Source organism: Carassius gibelio, chromosome A7 (assembly GCF_023724105.1).
Source record: "Carassius gibelio isolate Cgi1373 ecotype wild population from Czech Republic chromosome A7, carGib1.2-hapl.c, whole genome shotgun sequence".
Classification (NCBI taxonomy): Eukaryota; Metazoa; Chordata; class Actinopteri; order Cypriniformes; family Cyprinidae; genus Carassius; species Carassius gibelio.
In genome coordinates, this window is record NC_068377.1 from 26,171,655 (window position 1) to 26,190,502 (window position 18,848).

At 37.9% G+C, this 18,848-nt stretch overlaps 1 protein-coding gene across 5 annotated transcripts in view; it reads left to right on the forward strand.

Annotated features, from left to right (window-relative positions):
• The first annotated feature begins 382 nt into the window (after window positions 1-382).
• Window positions 383-18,848, forward strand: part of LOC128016966 (E3 ubiquitin-protein ligase Arkadia) — a 39,982-nt gene continuing 21,516 nt past the window's right edge. For 2 of the 5 annotated variants that reach the window (XM_052601977.1, XM_052601980.1), the window contains exons 1-3: window positions 395-811; window positions 10,272-11,260; window positions 13,974-14,100. In XM_052601977.1, the coding sequence (XP_052457937.1) occupies window positions 10,354-11,260; window positions 13,974-14,100 (1,034 nt within the window). In that variant the 5' untranslated portion in view covers window positions 395-811; window positions 10,272-10,353. Of the gene's footprint in view, window positions 812-10,271; window positions 11,261-13,973; window positions 14,101-18,848 lie in introns of all 5 variants that reach the window. The other 3 variants (XM_052601976.1, XM_052601978.1, XM_052601975.1) reach the window with 2 other exon arrangements.

The window sequence follows — 18,848 nt, forward strand, 5'->3', positions numbered from 1 at the left end:
GAAGCTACCCACTGATGATCTATATATAAATATATATATATATATATATATATATATATATATATATATATATATATATATATATATATATATAAAATATCTACATTCAGTGGTGCTACCACGTTCTGCCACTGGAGGGCATGAGGGGACCAACCACATAATACAACAGTAACGTAAACCAGCCAAGACTCACAAACCGCACTAAACTCTATATAGATTCACAAGAGTCAGTAGTCAGCGATTATGATCATTCATGGGTTATTTACGTTCTAAATTTCAACTAGCCTTTAAGTAATGTTGTGTGGTCCTCGAGAGTCGTCAAAGATGCGAGAATGTCGTAAAATGTCGAAACGCTTGCTCGCACGCAGCAGCGGCGCTGTTCACACACACACACACACACACACACACACACACACACACACATAGCAGCGCTCGAATGGACGCCGCGGATCGGCAGGAATGGGGACTCGCACCCGAGGGCAAACGGGGAGGAATTCGTGCCACATATGACCGCTAAATAAAATGTTCTCTATGTACGTTTAGCTCGCCGTGACGTTGAACGTGTGTTATTGTGACTCGCGCGCGTATCCTGATATCTGTGAAGCGGAATCGTCGAAGTATCCGTCAGTTAGCGGGCGGCTAAAGCGCTGGGCCTCTCTCTGCTCTCTCGGGTTTGTGTGACTGTCAGTTTCACACAATCCTCCGCTGACGTTCACGCGCTTCCCCAATACTTTTATACTTCTATCGACGCAAATTGTACATTGGAAAGGGGCTTAAGTCCTAGAGGGATAGTTTTCTGACGTGTACAGAGGTAAGTGGTGCTGTTTATGTTTGTTTTAACGCTACATTTCAGTTGGTTGAAGCTATTGTTTAACTGGAGAGGCTAATAGCCAGCCGCTAGCAGTTTCAGTAGATAGTGTGTGTGTCCCATCCAGGCCCGGTGGACTACTGATACACAACTTGAGCTGTCACCATTGCTTAAATGTATCTTAGATGTCTATTTAAGGATGTTTTTTCATCTCCAGCTCTATCGGCTGATTTGGTGAAGAAAGAGAGAACGACAACATCCACATGCCATCGGTGCCTTTGCTTTTCTGTTGTTTATCAGCCCCCTCGTTGTCCTTGTGTTGTGATTTATGGCATTGTTATCGAAGCAGATGTTATTTGATTGGAAATGTGAAAGCTGGCCTCATCATTTTAAGAGGGAATTGGTCAGCAGCTCTTGCTCTCTTGAACAGCCAGCTGGATCAGATTCCAGCCTGTGCATTTCCAGTAACATTTTCAATCTGCCTCTTGGGAGTATGGCATATGTGATGTTGACTCCCATAAAATCAGTGGCATCTGAAATAAAAGAGACTGGATTATTAATGTCACCATGGCTTGTTCACAACATCTTCTCTTTCAACTGTGCTCTTCCAACATCTGTTTTGGAAAAATACATAATTTAAAATAAGAGGCAGTGTCTTCTTTTGCTTCCAGTTGTGGTTATCTCCATATTTCATCCAGATATGAAAATGCTATGCCATTTGTCTTAATGTCTCATTAAAATATAATGTCATCTGCCTTATTAATTAGTATGTATTAATAATAAGTGTAAGACGTCATGCCTGGTGAAGGGATACTGTGTTTTTAGGCTTGTTAGTGTCTTGTTTTCTGAGCTTAATCTCTGTTTGGATATTTACTCCTGGTCTTCACATTGAGGGAAAGGCTGTCGCAGTGGTTTGGATGATATATTTTAGTTAATTCTTTCAAATTGTAGAATAGTTTAAATTAATGATGCATCATGCAGGGCTGTAAAAGGGAAGTTCAGCATGAAATACAACAGCAGGTTTTACTTCCCCTGTGGAAATGTGTACAGCTGAATATTTACAATTGTCTTGGTCGGTAAGATTACACTGGCTTCAGAGATGAACCACACATCATCTTTTTAAGTGTGTTGTCAAATGTTTTTCATTATATTATATATTAGTTATGTTCCATAACATTAATTTTATGGGGTTGTACCACTGCAGATTATTATATTCAGATGTATCTATGTAGCTGAATATTTAGCTAAAAACAAAAACAATAATAATAATAATAATATTAAAAATCACTTCTGAAAACACCCCACAAAAAGCAGTAGTATCGATCTGTAACATTAGATTGCCTAGACCTAGAGAACCGTATAATGTAATATCAAATGATTTAAAATCTATTCATAAGGAATATTTATTACATTATATTGATGTTTTGTGTGTTGTTTGAGTACTTGTTTTATGTTGATTGCCAGTAACAGCTGTATGTTAGATATGACATAACTTGTAAAAATATTTTATTTTGCTTGTTTGAAAAAAAAAAAATCGTAAAAAAACAAACAAACAAAAATTCTCAGTGCACAATTGTGACCCTCCTCCATGATGTAAAGTGAGAGTCTACTATTAATAAATGCAAAAAAACTTCTATCACTAAAACAGTCCTTTTTTAGCCTCTCAGATGTAACTTTAATTATTATTGCCATTTAAAAAAAAAAAAAGAAAAACACTGTGTGGTGATTTTTAAGTTATATTTACAATTATTCTGCCACATTTTGGCTGTGTGTCCTGCTATTGCTTATGGCAGATCTGCTCAACATAGATATACATAGCAATCCTTGGGGAAGGAATTAAAACCGTCCCCCATAATCCCCTATCTTCTAAAATCTGTATCCACCTTGGCGTCAAGAGACCTGCCGCAATGGGCCCCTCTGGGGCCGCCTCATATGGAAGTGCTGTGGTGCACTTTGTTGCGTGGCACAGTGGTACATCACTGGATGACAGGATCAGCCTCATAGGAGTCTGGGAGAGCGGTCTAGCTCAGGGATGTTGATGAACACAGTTTGAGCTCATTTCTCCATGAAGAGTGCTAAAATTAGCAATTCCTTCATTTCTGTACTGAGAGGTCACTTTGTGATGTTTTGATCTTCTGTTGGTCTCACGCATTCACGTGACGTGAAGTTGCAGGTCAGAGTTCAACAAACCTGAACTTTGCAGCAAAATATCTTCACACAGTCTTGTGTTTCCTGTCTGACGCTTTCACATACGTATGAATGTAAGTCAATGGAACGAGAAGTCTAGTAAAGTGGCTTTAAGTGAACTGATGAATTATAATGTATATGTTGTTCTCGTCATTCCACAATGTGGGTGGGGGGAGTGGTTAGTGTGTGCATGATTGGCATGTTGTCAGAATCTGTCACTTTAGGTTCGAATCCCGAGATGAAACATGTATTTAATTAGAATTAACATTTGAGAGTTGTGTTTTTATGGTTCTGTTTAGGCTTGGGCGGTATCCAAATTTTGATACCGTCAAACCTCCTCCCTATTTTACCTCGGTATACGGTATTACCGTGAATAATTAAAAAAAATATGACGTAAGGCTGAGACAGCATCACCAAACTGTTGGCTTGTGCCTAAACCATTCAGAAACTGTATCCCAAACACTAATACTGAAACAATAACAAAATGACATGCACAACAATATTAACAACTTTTATTAGCAACAAATAGCAATAGTTAAACATAATTAAATTAACATAAACATACAGAACAGTTTTTGCGCAGAGATGCGCACACAAATCAATAAAATCACTTGGGGTGTGCACAGATATTATTATTATAATATTCGTTCGGCTCTAATTATTCGATAAATAAAAATGATATTCGAATTTCGACATTTTTGCTTGCCACAAAGAAAAGAAAAAAGGGAAAAAAGTCCACAATAAAACCTAATTCGGTCACTTTCTGTGATTCTCCACGGCATATTTGAAGATGTATGAAAGCAAAAAAATAATGAATGAATAAGAACTGCGGTCTTCTACAGTAGCTACTTCAAATATGCCGTGGAGAATCACAGAAAGTGACCGCATTCGAGAACATTGTTCCGGCATCTCTCAAGCAACGAATAAACTCCGCTAACTTGGAGAATGCAGTGAAAACTCCTCTTCTCGCATCTGCCCTAGACCCTCGGCCCAAAGATCTCAGGTTTCTTGATGAAAACATGAGAGAAGTAAGAAAAAAAAACCTTTTTGGAACATTATCAGAACATTTTCCTTGATGCGAGACGAGTGGTGCATCACCAACGATGAAGAGGATGCAATGTCCACTCGTCGGAAAAGATCTTCTTCTTCTCCAGTTCTTCAGCGATGATTACAGAGAGTCCAGCCGAGACGAGTGGGAACACTTCTTGCTGGAGCCATGTATTCCACCAGATGAGGATCCCATTCAGTGGTGAAACGAAAACACGAAGCGCTTCACAAAACTTATTCGCTTAGCACACCGTTATTTGTGAGTTCCGCCAATGTCTGTGCCGTCAGAGCGCGTTTTCTCCGCGGCCGGTGTCCTGACATTTTATCCTACCCTGTCAGATTTTCCTACCCGGGTTTACTGCACACGCGCACATCAATATCGCGTCCTTTGTTCTAATGCTAAACAACGATATTTAATGTATCTGCATTACTGTAAGGGTAGGTTAAGGGTTGGGGTAGGTGTAGACTTTAATAAAAACGCAATCTAATTGGTAGAAAATAATATTTATTGTTGGTTTCCTGTAGCTGTATCCCTTCTAGCTACAACCGCGAATATAACACATAATTACTGTATTTGCAGTACTGTAAGGGTATGATTAGGGTTGTGGTAGGTGTAGACATTAATAAACCATACCTTTACAGTATAATTTTTCGTTGTGGAATTGTACTACCCACTGTTTAAGTGGGAGGTAGGAAAATCTGACAGCGTAGGACAAATCGACAGAACACCGGCCTTATTTTTAACAGATTAAGGAGCCGACTTTCCCCCGATCATGTTTACATGCCGTTTCTTAACAAGAACATGTAAAACAATAGAAAAAAAAGCAAAAAAGATTTGCAGACAGTTTCAAAGTTAAGTGTAAGCTACATTCTGTACAATGGCATAATTGCTGCAGGCTGCTTAACGTTTTTTCTTTGTTCATTTTTTTTTTTTGCTTTTAATCTGTAGGTTACTTTTGTTTGTTTGCGTTGTTAAAGTTTTTCAGCTACAAAACACGATGTGTTATGTTCAAGCTTATTGTGTGTAAGCTTGTTCCAAAATGACAGAAACAATAAATGTTGCTGAAAAATAACGTCTGTCTCATTAAACTTAATTTAAATAAATATTCGAATATTCGTTTTTTGTGAGCTCAAAATTATTGGAATGTGATATTTGCGGAAAAACGCCCCTCCCATAAAAATCACACTGCACGAACAACTTTTAATAACAAAGAGCAGCTGATAAAAATGAGAGAATAGACCCAAAAATAAATAAATATATATATATATATATATATATATATATATATATATATATATATATATATATATATATATATATATATATATATATAAAATAAAAAATTATTGAAAAGCAATATGTTTAAATAAAAACAACTTCTTTCCAGTCTTCCTTCCAAAATAGTTTTTTAATGAAAATAAAATAAAAATACCCGAATCCGTTAAATAAAAAAATAAAATAAACAGTGCCAATAGGAACGAATGGCAAGTGGCATACAATCTAGTCAAGAGTTTTCGCTAGGGCACGTTGTGGACCGACAACTTTACCTGCGGTGCTGAAAACCTGCTTCGATGGTGTGCTTGTGGCACAGACGCACAGGTACTTTCGTGCCACTCGCGACATCTGGGGAAAACACCAGTCAGCATTTTTCCATGAATGAAGTGGGTATTGTCTCCTTGACTAACTGGCTCTAAACAGTAGGCTGTAATTTCAGCTTCGATTCGGTCCTCTACGTTGCCGATGCCGACAGGACCTGCCATTGCATCGGCTTTTTTTTTTGAGTCATCTTTTTTCGTGAGGGCACAATTTGCAAATAGCCTCGTCCTTATTTACCACCTCTCCCTTCTCGTTCGGTCAAAACCCGAAATACTGGCAAACTGCAGAATTTATGTTCTTTTTTTGAGACCAGGTCACTCGGTGCGCAACTCGCCATCTTTTCCCCTCCTCTCTCTTTCTCCTCGTCTCATTGTCACACGATGACAACCACGCATACACATTTTTAGGCATTAAATACATTATATTTAATATTTAATCCTTGTCTCCTATATAAGTGCATTGTTTTTTTTGTTTGTTTGTTTGTTTTTTTTTATTAACGGTATGACGGTATTGGAACTGATACCGTTGCTATTTTTAGATCCCGCGGTATACCATATTACCTTATTACCGCCCAAGCCTAGTTCTGTTCTTGTAATGTGTTTTAACATCTCTCTGACAACATTATTTTGGTCATAAAAAAATTACATTATTAAAAGACATCAAGCCACAATGCCTGCCTTTTTTTTTTTTTTTTTACATATAAAAATTTTGATTTAAATATATAAATTGTTCTGCTGCATTAACTCCACATCTGTTAATCACACTTCGGAGCGGTGATTCCAAGCATCTGCTCTACGGGATCTCGACACCATGTCAAAATGTCAGTTTTGCATCATCCATCCCTAGTTTTTTGTGGCTTGTCTATATAAAAATGTTTATCTAAATGTTTACCATTTTTATAAATTCACAGCATTTTAGGCACAGTTTGTTGTTTTTGAGATTATATTAAAAGGTTGTGAGAGGGTTTCTTTTGGTCTGCTTTTGTGAAACTGGATATTGTTCAATATATGTGGGTCATAATAAAAGTTAGTGGTCTTGATAAGAATAGCAATATTGCTTTAGTTACAGTAAAACATTTTGACTGCAGTTACTGGGAACATTACTTTTTTTACTTTGAAGGAAGACATTTTGTAGAGTTTTTATTCTTTAAGTCTGTTTGGTAACTTTTATTTTTATTTTTACTTTTAACCTTTCTGATACGGCAAAGTTTCTTATTTATAAATTTGTTTTAGATTTAATTTCTATACAGTGAGATGAAAAAAATATATATTTTTCTTCATAATCATGCAGTTGTATTTTGCAAACATCTCTTTTAAGAGTCAAATTTTTGTTTGTTACCTGTTGATTTTACAATAAATGGTTTACAAAAAAAGAGACATAGGATAAATGTTTTATTTCATTATTCAATCACATTATGGAATCAAAACTGGGAATTGAAAATAATTAGAATTGGTAAGCAGAAACGGAATCAATAAAAATTAAACAAATCAAAAAAATGATGTTCTTTTGAAATATCTATTCCTCAAAAAGAGTCCTAAAACAATGTCACGGTTTCCAGGGAAATAGAAGTAAAATATAAGTAAAAAAATATGATAAGCACAAATGGTGTAAACAATGAAGAATATGATCAATTCAATTCAGATTTGCCATCACAGGAATCAATTGCATAAACTGCTTGATTTTTGGATGCAGATTCATGAAAAAGTTCATGTTTATCATCAAACAGTAACATCTTTAAAATGTAAGAATCTAATTTTTATATGGTGAAATTCAATTATTCTGTTTATTTTGGTTTTATTCAAATAAAATTAACCATTGGTTTTCCATAGTGGCATACCTTCAGATCATGGAAACCACAGTTAAAACCACACAAATAGCACCGCTAAACAATGGTATCAAGTCAGTACTAAAAAAAATGTAAATGTCATGGTACCAGGTTTGTTTAAGTACCAGTGGTACAGAGTACCCAGTCAACCCGGTACTTGACGCATACAGCGCTATGATTTCCGTGAAGCAGAAAACACAGACGGAACCTCAAAATCCAGTCATGAAAATGAAACTTACATTTTTAATATGCACAGTCATGGAAGTTAGCATAAATTAATCAAATCAAATCTCCATATGGACCAGTATCTGTAAATGTTAAGCTGCAAAAGTTGGTTGAAATGTGAATCTTGCATGTTCTGCGCGTCTCTATGTGAATGAATGAATGGCAGTCTCAATGAGGACATAAATACATAAACAACATCCCCAGAACTGTTCTGAGTCACTTCACAAGCATTTTACGATTTCATTTGAGTAAAACCAGTGTCAATTTAAAAATAAGTCAAAATAAGTTCATTTTTATATAAAGGCATTGTGCTAGAAATTTTACAATTATTTAGTAGAATGTATGGGATACTGCTACTACTGTTATAAAACTAAAATAAAAAATAATATAAAAACAAAAATAATAAAAAGAAAAAAAGAAAACCTTATTTTCTAAAGAAATAATTCAGACAATATTTCTTCCATGTTTTAATTTTAATAGCAAATCCTCTTTATTTACCCCAAAATAAAATGTTTAAATTTCATTAATTAAAAGACAAATGAATTTTGGGTGAAACTTGTTTACTGTTTTTCATAATTATATGACTTGTAGAAAACTTTAAACACAAATGTAAATAAGTATAAAGAATGGCATTGGTTTTATTTTTAGTTTGTTTTATTTATTTTGTAAATTAGCATATTTTTGTGTTTTGCTTTGGTACCGAGAACCATGGATTTTCACTGGTATCGGTACCGAATACTGACATTTTGTTCAACACTGAATTCATGCACTTCACATTGGATCTCACAGCACTGTTTAGCCGTTTAGTCACGTGACTGAGATTTATCAGCGATTAAACACATCTGCTCTAGTGAGCTCACGCTGTGCTGTCGATTTAACTTTGAGCCAGTAAATGCTGTGTGGCGCGATTCATATGAGTAGTGCGGTTTTGTTTTGTTCTGCTTCTGGTGCATAAACAATTTTTTTTTCAAACTCTTGTTATTTTCTTGAGGAAAATTATATTGTGATAATTATCCTTATCAATATATCGCCCAGCCCTACATGTTATACTTAGTTAAAATAATACATCGTAATACATAATAAAAACAGTTTGATTTCATTGAACTGTTTCTTTCATTGTACATTTTTCAGGGCAGTCCTTTCTTTGTGAGTTTTATTTCTGATTAATGTAATGTCAATATTCTATCCTGAAGCACACACAAACTGTGGCAGTATCGACTTCTGGAATGTTTCGTCTTTGGAGTTCTATATAAAGGAAAGTACTTGGGCTCTTTGCGACCAGACAGAAAAGTGGACTCAAATACAGAGACTATATTCCCTGTGAAACAGATGGCTGCTTTCATAATTTAAAGGTAAGGGAACTCTGGGCCTTGTCATGGTTGCTGTGAAGCGTAAGGCGTTTGGGGCATGGTGCCACTCTGGGTGTCGAGATGTTAATTAGGGAGGGTGATGGGATTCTGCTGAATGGAAGAGTAATCAGAAACATGGAGAAATTTTGATTAAAGGGGGAATAATGGTTGTGAGATGAGCATAAAAGAGGTAATGAATAAAATGGCTGAATTGTTAGATTTTCATAATCAAAGGAGCAAGATTATTTGTGGACGTTGGTAATCGCAGTGAAAATTATGGCCAGTGATGGATAAATAGCCATTATGCAAGCAAGCAGGAACCTAATTTGAGAGAGAATTAATTCGGTTGCTTCAGCACTAATAACTGTATTATTTAAGGATCATTTAAGGACTCTTCATATAGCTAAACCTGTATTGAATACTATTATATGCAACAGCTGTCTGCTATAAGGCCTTACATTTTGTGACGGATGAGGGATTGTTCTTTTCCTTTGTTGTTATCACAAGAATAAAGGAAAAATAGATGAGGGTGGGAAATAATGACCCCTAGCACTATTATCCTGTGCTTGTTAGATTTATTTTGTAGTCTTTTGCAGGAGGTATTAAGCAACTCCTGAAATGAATGTAGTTGCTCGTTTCTGTCTACATGGTGCAAGCGATGACCTTTCTTTAGACACCATTTCCTTTCTTTTATTGCAGCACGACAAGAGCTGCCTGACTCATGCTCGGCCAGAAATGGCTGCTAAAACAACGTTCACAACAAAGTGAGACTTAGGTTTTGCATTGGAAACATAGAGGGCTGATTGTTTTCCTATACGCACCTTCTGTTTCACAAAGAACTGTGGCCAGTATCGATAAGCCACTAGTTATTTTCATGCAGTGGCAGATAACCAAGTGGCAATATTAAAACTCAATATTATGTAGTGGGTATAAAGAGGGAGAGAAATTATTATTCAGCAAAATGTATTAATGTGATCACAAGTGACAGAGTAAAAAAAACAACAACTTTCTCTTCAAAGAATCCTGAAAAAATGTATTATGGTTTTCACAAAAATATTAAGTGGCACAAATGTATTCAACATTGACAAAAATAAGGAATGTTTTTTTTTCACCCCTTTGTTTAACTTTCTGTTGCACTGTTTATGTAACTTTGTCTTGGTCTATTGTTCATATAACTACTTATATTTTAGGGACAATATTCTCATTGTCTGCCTGTTTCTCTGTTTTTTCCAGTTGTGTGATTGCTGGATCTCCAATGGAACCCTAGGATTCGTTGTATCGAGCCTCAGCGGCACTTTGTCGTGGGTTAGTCGCAATGAAGAGTGAGATTCCCTCTGATGTACGACGTAAGCAGGACCCCCTGAAGGGGCCTCTGGCTAACCCTGAACCCATGGAGACGGCTAAGAGCTTCCCCGCTGAGATGGATGTGATTAGCAAGGTAGGAAGTGATTTCCCTTCTCCGCTATGTCCGGAGACCAGACATCGGCCTTCACGAGATGCTGGAGGTCGCAGAGACTGTGAAAGAGGGTTGACGGGACGCAAAAAGCGCAAGTTCCAGCAGCCTGGGCCATCGTATTGTTCTCTAAAGGAATCGCCAGTGAGTGAGGCAACCCTCACTCCTCCCCACCACAGGCCCATGCTGTTAGAGACACATAGTGAAGACGAGAGGATCCCAGAGTCCTCGCTGAGTGACTGTGCCTCTTCGCCCTCCTCCAGCCTTCGGTTTGGTGACTCGGACACTCTTAGCTCAGAGGAGGACGGTAGGCCGATGACGGTTAGACAACAGCAGCTCAAGGCTCCTGGTTCTGCCTCCACGGGCAGTGCAGGAGGTGGGACCGGCACGGCAGTAGGCATGCGGTCAATAGCTGCCCGGACTCGTGCCAGTAGGTCACATAAGTGGGCACGGCTTGAGCCAGAAAGCAATCATGTGAAACGTCCATGTCTCAGCTCACGGAGGCCATTGCACAGGAAGCGTTTTGTGAAAGGCGGGGCAGGAGGCGGGGCTCAGCGGACTCCAAAGCAGAAGGAGCGATTACTGCTGCAGAGGAAGAAGCGAGAGGTGATTGCACGGAAGAAGTATGCCCTCCTCCATAGTACCAGCAGCTCCAGTGAGGAGCTGACCTCTGACTCGTCCTCCCCTTCCTCCACTGAGGCAGAGGATGAGCTGTACGTGGATGTTAGCAGCAGTAGCAGCCAAGCCAGTACTGTGGCTGTGGCCTCAGGTAAATCGCTTTTTATTATTTTAATCACTACATGCTGTTTTTTTTTACAGGAAGTTGTGGAAAGGACAAAAAGAACTTACTGTTTGTTCATGTTGTACTCGTTTTGGTTTAAACAAGAACATTTGCTATTCTTCATTTCCTGAACAGTCTGAAAATTATTTTTGTATTTAAAAAAAGAAAAAGAAAAGTAAAATACATAAATATTGAATACTTTTCATACTTGCACAATTCACTTAAAACAACAATCCACTGATGTTGGACGTTTTTTTTTTGTTCACCATAGAACCTGTATCACAACACAACTCTTTTTTTACTTTGATAATTGTAAGAAATGCATTTTGAGCACCAAATCAGTCAGCATATTATAATTGAAGAATCATGTCACACATTTTTGATCAAATAAATTCAGATTTCTTCAAAAATGAAACCGCTCTCTGACCCCAAATTTATGACGTGTATATTTTTCTATTCTCTTCGCTTAAATGTGATGTTTTAGGAGGACTTTTTTGCATGCAGCCTCCATTTGAAATCAAATGTCATGTATTTCCTGCCAAATTTCTTAATCTTTAACATAAAAAACATTAGGTTTCATATCAGTTTTTTGAGTTAGCTCACTAAATCTAATTAAGAGTTATCAGGTTGGAAAGCAGAGAGATTCTTTGGAAATGAGTGGATAAGATCAGAGAAGATCTCAGAGGTTTTCATAGTTCATTCCTTCCTGCAGGTTTGCCATGTTACATCACTTCTAAGGGTGTAACGCTACACAGGCGGCAAAATGCATAGCATTGCTCTCTTCACTTTTATATCTGTTTTGAACCATGTTGTTTCCAAAGCTTCAGTTTAATGGCACTTATGTCTGTCTTGCAAATGCTCTAAAGAACGCTGAAGGTGAACAGAAATGAGATATTCAGCTGTCTGCTTATAGCGCGTCAGTCACGCTCATCATGAAAATGAGTGAAACGCAAACATTTTTATCAAATAATATGTCATAAATAGCAGTTCACTTCCACGATTTGGTATTACTGCATTCATATCAGCAGCAAACTGTACCAGAGTACACTTTAACCCATATTCCAGACCACCCCTATTAAGCGGACGGAATATAATTTAAAAAAAATTCTGCGTTTTGAGTCTTTTATCACAGAACGGTAACAATCTTTCATTGTTATAGACATAAGTTTAATCTAAAAAACAATTTTTCAAAAAAAAAAAAGAATGATAGTGCACATGAAATATTATGGTGTTTACCTCTGTAAATTGAAGCTATGTTTGGTAGTGTGATAATTTTTTGTGGGCAGTGTGGGGAACAGTGTAAGAGCAGGGTGCTAAGCAGCAGCACTCAGTGGGAGAGCGACCTTAACAACACACCCCAGAGAATGATGATGAATCTCCCGAGCCACAAGCTTCTGCCTCAGTGCACAAACATGCCTAACACAGATAGTACAACACAACAACCTTACAGTGCTGAAGTAGAGTTGTTTTAAAATTGCATTCTGTGTAAAGTGCAAGTGGTGTACATGCTAACTAGTGCCACGATCTGCATGTGAGAAGCAAAAATTTGAGCCTGACTGCTGTTAAAAAAAAAGCCATTATTAATAGATGTTTAGAAATTATGACAGGAAAGCTGACACCATGAATGGGTGCACAAAGTCAAGTCACATTTAGATCTTTTATTGAAAACCAAGTCATGGCACTATTGTTATTCATATAAGTGTTTTTCAGGTTGTCTCTTTTATGTATTTCTGGATGTCATTTTCTGTAGAAAATGGAGCTTGTATAGAAGTTGTTTTGTATGCGCCCTGAGACATGAACCAGCTATGCTTGTGAGCTTTATTTTGAACACACCCTGGGCCTCTTGACACCAACTCCAGGCAGAGCTTGAGTAAAAGAAAGAATGAGAAGTCAAGAAGGAGAGCCAATCAGAAAAGAGACGAGCGATTGTACTACAAAAGCCTGTGCCAGCATACTGCAAAGCATATCTTTGACCTACATTTAGCTTCCCCGGCGCATACATAAGCGCGCCTGCCTGAAGCATTGGTTGGCTCTATTGCTGAACCAAACCATCCTCAATTAAACAGCTGTAGCTACTGAGGTTGATATTACTTCTGCTCTAGATTGAGTGGGGCCAAGTGTAGCTTTCAGAAGACTTGGGAAGCTCAGATAACACTATGAAAGAAATGATTGAAGCAGATGATGACCACTGATCTCTCAGATATTTTATTGGATAAAAATTCTAAGTAAAACATATATTAAAGAAAAAATCTCATCATTAGTACTACAAAAAAGGAACCTTGGGGGTTTAGAACCATCATGAATTAAGCTTTCACTTTTCACATATTTGAATTGTATATTAAAGTGGTTATTCAGTGTTATTTTCATCAAAAGAACATGTTGAAGGCCGTGTGAACCAAAAGAGCAACTTAGTATCAGTGCAGATGCAAGTTCAGCTGAAGTGAGACACGCAATGTAAATCACTGAGGCCTGAAATCATGGTTTCATTTAGGCTATTCTACAAAAATAATTAACATGTTAAATAGAAATATACCATAAAAGTAAAATGAGTTCTTGTTGACTCAGTTATATCTCTTCATCTTCATGTATCAGTTTCCATAATTGTTCTGAATCAGGTGTATTTGCTTTATGCAAGTAAATTGAAGTGCATTATTGGTTGAATGTTAGCATTGATGAGCTTAATTTCCATGTTATCATTCAGGTGTCCTGGATGAGGATGTGGTTGTGATTGAAGCGACTCCTGCACCTGCAGTGCCTGCCAGCGAGGAGATCAACGTCACCTCCACGGACAGTGAAGTGGAGATCGTTACAGTTGGAGATGCCTTCAGGTGAGAATTCCCATCAATATGTCCTTTTAACTGGATTTCATCAAGTATCGTAATATTTGCAAAAGATAAATGTCTGATGAATCATGTTTAAAGATCTTCACATGGCATTATGTGAAACATATGTGGTGTTCATGGCTGTTTACGACTATGATGAGAAGCTGTTGGTACCTGATGAGAGGGCACATCTGTGTTTTGACATGAAGCTGGTGGTCTCCATTGTTATGAAGGCATTCCATTGTAGAGCCCGAACAATATGTGTTTTTGGTGCCGATACTGATATCAGGGGGTAAAAAAAAGGCAGATATTGATATATTGGCTGTTATTTTTTGTGTAGAAATTTGGGGGATCCCTTCAGCTCGAGGAGCCCTCTCGAACACCACTCTCCACACGTCGGTGCCCCCCCAGGATTGCTAGATCGGTCGGCACTGGACCACAAATTTAACCACCCATAGCTCCTGAACCCAGGGGGCTGTCGACACGGAGTGGTCTCATTTGAAAGAGGACCTCTAGACGTACACTACGATTGTGTTCCAGAGGGTTCCTCGAGCTGAAGGGATCCCCTGAATTTTGTGCGAATTCTCCGAGCTGTTATGGAGATATGGACGTTCAAAGTTTCAGTGGTTTTCCATAGACTTAAACTTTAAAGTGTTTCATCCAGGTCGCCAGTACTAAACAATGGAGTACACTCTGCTGGACAAACTAAATAATTAATTACACCATTTCAAGCATTTAATCTGCATTATATGTTATGTAAAAAAAAAAGTAATATCTGCAGCATATTCGCCGATACCGATATATCAGCGACAGGCTCATATTGGCCGATAATATCGGCAAAACGATATATCGGTTGGGCTCTATTCCTTTAAAGTTTTTAATGTTGGTGTCATAGCTGTTAGCCTTATGAATTATCCGCGGTGCTGACGCTCTCCACACATGGAGAAACTCCACTTTTGTTCATAACCACTCCTCTAGCCCCAGCTGGGCTGCTTTGACCCAAGGTTTTCGTCAGGCCAAAAAACCCTGGCCGTTGGCCCCAAGGAAGCACCGTCTGAGCACTGAAAGTGACAGTGGAAACATGACTGGCCCTGGCATGCGCTAGCAAGCCCGCTTTTGGCTCGACAGTGGAAGCGCGGCTATTGAGTACACAGAAGAGCAGAGATTTTGCATGTAGATTTGATTTTCAGATTGCTGCACACACCATATCCATTTAATAAATGCTGCAGCTTCTGGTATTTTGGCTGGGTTCACCCAAATTATGTCAGATGGTGCTCTCAGAAGGCTTCCCCTTTGAAATCTGATAGAAGCTTTAAACTCAATTACATCTGATATGGTTTTGACTGAACTACACGCCTGCTCCATTGCTTAATTAGGTTTTGCTCTCCTGCTTCTCTCCTAATTGTTAGGTGTCTATTCGTAAGCTGAGAATTATCGTTTTATTCTTATTACTTTTTTTGCCACCACACGCCTGCCAGCAAAGTCATTAAGTTTAGACCGTCGAGTACCACGTTGTCGTCATCATTGGCCATGCATTGGAGGTTGATCAGTGGTGTGATTGTCTATCAAATAACCTGAATCATTCAGAAGTCACACATCCTCAGGCTGTTTATCTAGTGGTGCATGTTTGCATGTTTTATCCCATAGTGTTCAAGGAAGCCCATATACCTCTGTGATGGCATGAATGAGGTGAAACACAAGTTTTCACAGTCAGTCAAGCCTGTAGGGATGCTTATTTAACATTCAGACAAACATAAATAAGTGATTTTATGGTTGCCAGCTGTAAAGAATCACTGAGTTGGAAAAATGATCATCCCACTTGCGTCAGTTTTTTGTTGAACCACCTTTTTTTTATCACCCTTAATTACAGCCTTTAGTCTGTTGGGATATTTATCTTTCTAACTTTGCACACCTAGACTTATTTAATATCCTAGACAATATTTACCCACTCTTCTTTTTAGAACTGCTCAAGTTCAGTTTAATGTGATAGTGCAAAGAAAAAGCCAGAGGAAAGCCTCAGTGATTCACGAGGATTCATTTGCCCATCCCTACCCCCTGCATGTTTCATTGTGCATGACATGATTTACACACAGCGTGTGGCTTCTCCAGGTCGTGCTTACCAGGCGACGTCAGAAAAGCATCGGTACGTTATAATCGGTTATGGTTTATTACTGAACCGATACCAAATCGTCATCGAAAAAACAATTAATTTCGACACCCCTGTGTGTGTGTGTGTGTGGTAAGTTAACGAAATAATGTGTATACAATACAGTACAGTACATGGTGTCATATAAAAAAATATTCATTAAAGTAATTAATTTGAGTAGATGCTGCATTAGTAGAGAAAGAACAGCAGTATGTTTTCCGACAAGGCTGAGAGGATGCCAACTTTAGTGGTACTTCAAGTGGTAGAAAAAATGTGACAAAAAAATCTGACCCAATTGTTCGATGTCACGACTGTTACCATTAGTTTATATCCAGCTAGTCGCTTCTTTGCATTTGTTAGCCAATAAACCGCATATTTAAAGCAAGTGACGTGAGAAAGTAAATGTATATGTTCATGCAGCCGACAGAAGCATGAACAAATCAAAACCTACCGGATTTCAGTTATTTTTTTATTTCCACTGTACTGCATATTTTGTTAATTAAATAAAATGATCATCAAGTGTTCTAAAATAGAAGCAACTAAAGTGGGAAAATATACACACAGTTACAGTGTGAGACTCATGTGACCTTGTTTTTTTAACTGGTAAAATCACATGACAAAGTACACCAGTGCTCCCTGTGCTCTGTGTCTCATTTCTATTCCCTGCCTGCGGTCATGTGCTTTGTGTTTGAGTGTAGAATCACATCCCATCAACGAAGCTCGAAGACTGTCTTGTTTGCAGTCTGTGGTTAGTTTGGCCAGCTATATAGAGAGCAGTTATATAGTTTTTTTTTGTTTGTTTGTGTGTGCTTAATTGGGTATCCCCTCGTCCACTTGCACATTGTTTTCTCTGCATCGGTAAAATCAGTTCCCTCATTTATTTTATGTAAAGGTCATGAGGACCACCATCCCGCTTCAAGCAACAGCATAGGAACGCTGCTGAAATCATGCGGTCCTGCGTTATATGGCTTTAGCGTGGAGTGTGAGGATGAGAGGGAGAGATAGTGTGCAAGAATGTGGGCTTGTGTGTTTGTGACTGACCGTGTGTCTGCTGTGGTTTGGATTGGACTCCAGTGAAGGGGGAGGGAGAGGCTTAACAGCTTAGGAAAACATCACATGGCCAAGGTCAGAGGAAAAGGAGGGTCTTTTGTGAATAGCAAGGTGAATAGGTATAGTCTGCATTCTGTTAGCAATGCAGATACAGTGATAAAGTGGTTTTTTGGGTGTGTTTGTGCAGTAGTGATTACTACCTCTCAAATAACTACAGCAGTGAGTTGAAAAGCAACTTGTGTTCTGTTGTTGTTGTTTTTTTTTTAGATGTAATGTAATGCAAAGTATCAAATGAATAATCCATATAGAAAATGTTTTTATTTACATTGTTAAAAATATATTTGTATTTAATACTAGACATACCTTTTAATTTTAAATAGTATTACCACACATTATTATTTAGTTTATTATTTTATTTTTATTTAACTAAATAAATAAAGTGCAATAATATTATAACTCGTACTAATAATTTGTTTTATAATTATATTTAATGGGTCATGCTACATTTGCTAGCTAAATTTAATTTTAGTATTTAAAATGATTGACTTTAGTTTTAACGTTTTTTACTTTGTTTTTTTGCTTTATTGTTTTATTTATTTAGACAATAGTGTAGAATTTTAATTTTGTCTATTTTTCATTTATTGTCTACTTATTCAACCTGTAGGTATTCAATCAGAATTGTAATATCAGAGCATCCCTAAATTGACCTATTATGACCTATTTGGAAAAGATGAAACTGATTTCATAGGGCCCTAGATATGAAACATGACTTAAGCTCTTCAATCTGTAGTGCAACAGGGTTTATTTGACTTCCTAGTATTCTTTTTTTTTTTTTTTTTTCACCCATATAATCTCTCTTGGCCTTCCTCTTGTTCTGCTTTCCTTCTCACTCCTTCCTTCCTCTAGTCCAAATTCATACCTATGGTATCCGGGAACTGGATGTGTGTTATGTAGCGAGAGTGGTCTCATTTAATCTTTCCCATCTCTCTGAGGTGCCTGGGCATGCTGCAGAATGCTGAGAGTGTTTCTCTGCTGGAGGAGGGGCTCTGGGTTTCTAAGGTCAGCTGGATGAGCAATGACGCTCTTCCACACAAAGATCCTTTGTTTATAGTGCACATGGAGGAGACTGACGAGGAAAAGCATGAGTATAAGAAATTATATAAATCGATAGCACTGGAAAAGGGAGATACTATATGGTGTTTGTATGGTCACTTGCTTGGCTGGTGAGCCGCTGAAGCGACTCAGTTTCACCCTTCGCCCATTTTTCTACAGCACCCTGTCTTTAAATGCAGAATTCACACACACACAGGCATTTGACACATTTTGCATAGACTTCTGTTCTGTCATTTTGCTTAAAGAAATAGCTGGCTATTAAGGTAATCCAATGAAAAAATGTCAAGATTTCCTTTCAAACTCGGGACTGGGTCCCTCGTCTGACCTTTCTACTGGCTCCATGAACAGGCTTGTGTTGATCCCGCTCACTGTAAACTTGTGTGAGACGTACAAGAAGAAGAATTCCAGTAATTTATTTGCTAACAAGGCACTGTGGACGAAGACC